The sequence below is a fragment of the Bombus huntii genome, chromosome 12, assembly GCF_024542735.1.
Source record: "Bombus huntii isolate Logan2020A chromosome 12, iyBomHunt1.1, whole genome shotgun sequence".
Lineage (NCBI taxonomy): Eukaryota > Metazoa > Arthropoda > Insecta > Hymenoptera > Apidae > Bombus > Bombus huntii.
In genome coordinates, this window is record NC_066249.1 from 4,263,532 (window position 1) to 4,268,243 (window position 4,712).

General features: G+C 28.4%; 2 protein-coding genes across 2 annotated transcripts; one reads left to right on the forward strand and one right to left on the reverse strand.

The window, feature by feature from the left end:
- Nucleotides 1-330: 330 nt before the first annotated feature.
- Nucleotides 331-3,294, forward strand: LOC126871542 (adenosine 3'-phospho 5'-phosphosulfate transporter 1). The gene is made up of 8 exons (XM_050630454.1): nt 331-692; nt 865-1,073; nt 1,149-1,357; nt 1,701-1,925; nt 2,019-2,169; nt 2,243-2,454; nt 2,527-2,652; nt 2,728-3,294. Exons 1-8 carry the CDS (start codon nt 661-663, stop codon nt 2,884-2,886), a joined length of 1,323 nt encoding a protein of 440 aa, XP_050486411.1. The 5' UTR covers nt 331-660; the 3' UTR covers nt 2,887-3,294.
- Nucleotides 3,295-3,373: 79 nt separating this feature from the next.
- On the reverse strand, nt 3,374-4,513 carry LOC126871551 (transmembrane protein 216-like). Its single transcript, XM_050630471.1, has one exon. The coding sequence runs from the start codon at nt 3,889-3,891 to the stop codon at nt 3,463-3,465; it is 429 nt and encodes a 142-aa protein (XP_050486428.1). The 5' UTR covers nt 3,892-4,513; the 3' UTR covers nt 3,374-3,462.
- Between the last annotated feature and the right edge of the window lie 199 nt (nt 4,514-4,712).

Below are 4,712 nucleotides of genomic sequence, written 5' to 3' on the forward strand. Positions count from 1 at the left end.
TTACATACGCGGATATGCAGATGTATTATTTTTATTACAAAAAAGAATGTATCTGAAACAGTGAAAGCTTTGTATTGAATTGAAATATTTATTATAAGCTAGGAGAAATAAAAATACTCCATTATTGATATGTATACAAAATAAAATAAGATTCGGAATTTTGCATTTATAAGTTAATAAGAGGCATGTATTAAATGATCAAAGTTGTTGGATAAAAAAGTGGAACAATCGAACTAACGTATGTATTTATAAAGCATATATACATCGATGGCCATGATATATGTATATATATGTACATATGTATACATATAGTTTTTCTGTCAACAGATATGAGTTTGTTGTATCAGTTGGTTGTTAGGAAAATGCAAGTGACTTACATTTTAAATGATGATTTAACGAAATATTTTTAGATACCTTTCAATTATTAGTCAGAATATTATATTGTATTTTTTATTACGGATTTTTGATGAATTCTATATCTTGTTTCTAAATAATTAATTTCTTAAAATGATTTAAATAACATTGTGTATTAAACGTACGCGCAACATGTAGTACATGTAGGGCAATCATAAAATATTTGATGTTGAAAAACAAAATTATGAAACAATCAGTTAATTCATAATCATTTATTTTTACTGAAATTCTATTATAATTGGAACAATGCGAAATTTTTTGGGCGATGCTATAATATGGTAAGTTTTAAATACGAAATTGTTGAAATAATGAGACTGCCATGCATTAACATTATGATTCCCTTTTTATTTCTTTTCTTCTTTCTTTTCCTCTCTCTTCTAAAAAATATAGTACAAATAAATAAAATCCTTGGATGATATTTTTCACTTATTAATATAATTTTTTCTGTAGCATATTGCTACTACTTTCAGTAAGCCTTATATTTGGAGCTAGTGAAATTATTAAGTCTTTTGTGAATACCGGAGAAAATTTTTTAAAAACTTCCTCCTATAATTGGATTATTAAATTATGCTTAAATTTATTGAGTTATGCTACTGTATTATTGCCAGGTTGCCTCATATACAAATATGTTCGTCATACCAAATATATCCAAAGGGGAGGTAAGTGATAGGATATATTAATTAAATGAAAAGAATTTATGAACTTTTATTTAAAATTGTGATGCTTTTAAACAGGCAAGGGGTGCATACCCAAACTAGTACATTTATGTTTTGTGGGTCATTATGAAACAGGACTACTGGATTCATCTTCTTATACATCTACGCCATCGAATCATAGCCAACGTACTTTTACACAAGATGCTTTGTTACTCCTATATTGTTTTTTTGGGTTGCAAATTAGTTATTTAACATGGGGTTACTTACAAGAAAAAATAATGACGCAGGTATAATCTGTTTAATAAAAACACATACACACATTGTAAAATAACAACATTAACAATTTTCAAGTACATGTTAATATGGGATAATGCCCATTATGTACTAAAGACATTCTTAACTTATAGTTTGATCATTGCTAGTCACTACTTCTAGGATATCCAAGGTTTCTGTAAAGCAAAGATTTTTGAATTTGCAACTCTATTTTCTTGAACATAGACTTTTAATACTGTTTCGAGATGATGTTTAAAATGTAGGTTGCAAAATTCATAATATTTTATAAGTATGAATAGTCTAGTTTAATATTATACAATCATTAAAAATTTATTATGAAAACATTTAATTTTTCAGGAATATGAAGACGTTGCTGGCAACAAGGATCATTTCCAAGATTCACAATTTCTAGTATTTGTAAATCGAATTCTTGCATTCTTAATGTCAGGGTTGTATTTAATAATTCAAAGACAACCACAACACAAAGCACCTCTTTATAAGTATGCATTTAGCTCCTTATCAAATATCATGAGCAGTTGGTGTCAATATGAAGCTCTAAAGTATGTTAGTTTCCCAACACAGGTATTCATCCGTTTAACATTTTGTTTTTTATTTCTTGATTCCAGAATTTTGTTTGGTAATTACGTTTAATTAAATATGGTATATATATTTCAGGTATTGGCAAAAGCTTCGAAAATAATCCCAGTAATGATAATGGGAAAAGTAGTTTCACATACCACATATGAATATTACGAATATGTTACAGCTGTACTCATTTCTATTGGAATGACATTGTTCATGTTAAATAGCTCAGATTACAAAGGCGGTGAGCGCTTTTTGTCATTTACTGTAAATCTACTAATCTTTTTTTTCTCTAATTATTGTTTCAATGCTTTTAGATGGAGCTACAACTATATCTGGTATTATTCTCTTAGGAGGCTATTTATTATTAGATAGTTTTACAAGTACCTGGCAAAGTGCATTATTTAATGAGTATGGGGTAACGAGTGTGCAAATGATGTGTGTAGTTAATATGTTCTCCTGTTTATTAACTGCAATGTCCTTATTTCAACAATCAAGTTTCCCTCTTATATTTTCCTTTATGACAAAGGTAATTTTAATTAATTAAGGTAATGATAGCAACAATCTCTGATACAACTTTAATATTCTTATTATTGCACAGTATCCTAGGTTCATTGTGGATTGCTCACTTATATCAATTTGTTCAGCAAGTGGTCAATTGTATATCTTTTATACAATTTCTAAATTTGGTCCAGTAACGTTTGTCATTATGATGACTATAAGACAGGTAATTATTTTGTTAAATATATTACTATTAATAAAATAAACAAGCTTAAGAGGTATCGTTTTCTTTCTTTTTCAGGGTTTGGCTATATTATTATCTTGTTTGGTATATCATCATCGTGTGACAGTCATTGGTATCATTGGCATTCTACTAGTATTTGGTTCGGTATTCTTACGAATGTATTGTAGCAATCGATTACGTGCAATAAGAAGACGTAGGGCTGCGCAAATAGTATAAAAGTTAATTATGGAAACAAAAAGGCATAGGTACAAATTTCATTAAATTTTGTACATTTCTTTTTTAGATGTACATAAATTTTGTTAGATATAGTTAGAAAAAAGTGATCAATTCATATTGATTATACTATTTTGATAGTTTTCACATATATTTTACAAGCACTGGAGAAAACAATCAGTTATTTTTAAACATCCAGTTTTTAAATCTGTTATTTGATAATGTACTAATGTACTTTTAAGTAAAGTACTTTTAAATACAAATACATATATATATATATATATACGTATATACATATTAAAAATAATTAGACAGAAAAATGCATTATTTATTTAAGAAATATTTATTTTATTATAGACAAAAAATGTCATTTTTACAAGAAAAGTATTAATAAACAACATATTGATTGTACGATTTATTGTCTACAAAGTTCATTTATATATAGGAATTTGTAGGATATTTTATTGAAGATTAAAAACATACTCGTTCATAGATTAGATCATTTTTAATTTTTATTAATGTCCAGAAACATACAATATGATGCAATCAATTAAAACTCTTAAGTACTAATGAGGTTGTTTATTCGTCTGGGGACGAAGGTTTGTAAATAGCAACGAGACACAAGATAGAAATGATTAACTCAGATGCTAGAAGTACCAATTGTATGCTACAAAGAATCACTTCTAGTCTGAGCACATAATTTTGCCAAATTAGAAAGTATAACGTTGCCAAGGAGCTGGGTACAGTTAAAATAACTCCGATGAGAATTGGTAGTCCATGTTCTGTCAAATTCCCTTTCCTTCCAAAATGAATTCTGGCTCCTTCTGTGATTATAAGTAAGGACAAAAGCGCAAACTCTGCCAATGTTGTATTTGTGCCAGGTGAGGGTAGATTCGCAGCTTTAAAAAAGCCCATACCCAGTTCACATATAGCAAACATACCAAAATAAAAAGAGTTTAGATACATAAGAATTTCGTACGTTAAAGATGAACTGGCTATTGTAGGCATTCTACAATGACTCTTTAACACTGTTAGAAACCTTATGCTTATTAAGTTCTGTCTAATATTAACTCATTCTGTTTTAATGTACCCAATTATGAAAAATGTTGTTCCGTATCCATTATAATTCATACCTTCTCGATGAAGTATATACAATGCTTTTTCCGTTCATTTATTGAATTTCATTTATATTTCATTTCATTTATTCTTAGTTTTCTATGCTACAATGACGATGTCATTCTTGAGTGTTACGCACGCAAATGGAGGTTATTTTTGAATATGTCACAATATGCGTGCATATATGAATATTCAGATCTAGAATAACGTTTGTAGATTATTCTAGCGAATTGTTGATAGGTGTTCTTAGTTAACTATTGATCATAAATACATAAAGCGAAGATCATAAAGATCAAGTTTGGTTAAGGTGTAAATACAACCGAATTTCTTAGAAGTAAAGTAGTGTAGTAATCATTTCCATTGTTTTCTTTGAAGCTTTTATCTTTCGTTACGTTTCCTTGATTATACATATAGTATTTCAGTTAAGAAAGCTTATACATCAAAGAAAAGTTTAGCAGACACCCACTTTCACGAAAGGAATAACAACCGACTCGTGATTCACATTTCATGAATATACCGAGCAGTGCTACCAAATGAGGAAACAAGAAATGTACGTAATTTGATTACAAAATTTGAATAACATATGCATGTACTCCAACATGCATGTATAGATTTCGGAGGTATATTAACATGACTTCAGTATGTAATATTGAATGTTAATATGTATTTTAACCTTTACAAATAGAAGTTGTTATATCTAAAACGATATCTTT

Coding starts and splice junctions, on each gene's coding strand:
- LOC126871551 (XM_050630471.1), bottom strand. CDS start 3,891: ATGCCTACAATAGCCAGTTCATCTTTAACGTACGAAATTCTTATGTAT.
- LOC126871542 (XM_050630454.1), top strand. CDS start 661: ATGCGAAATTTTTTGGGCGATGCTATAATATG. Junction 1,926..2,018: donor ATGTTAGTTTCCCAACACAG/GTATTCATCCGT, acceptor TATATATTTCAG/GTATTGGCAAAAGCTTCGAA. Junction 2,455..2,526: donor TATTTTCCTTTATGACAAAG/GTAATTTTAATT, acceptor ATTATTGCACAG/TATCCTAGGTTCATTGTGGA.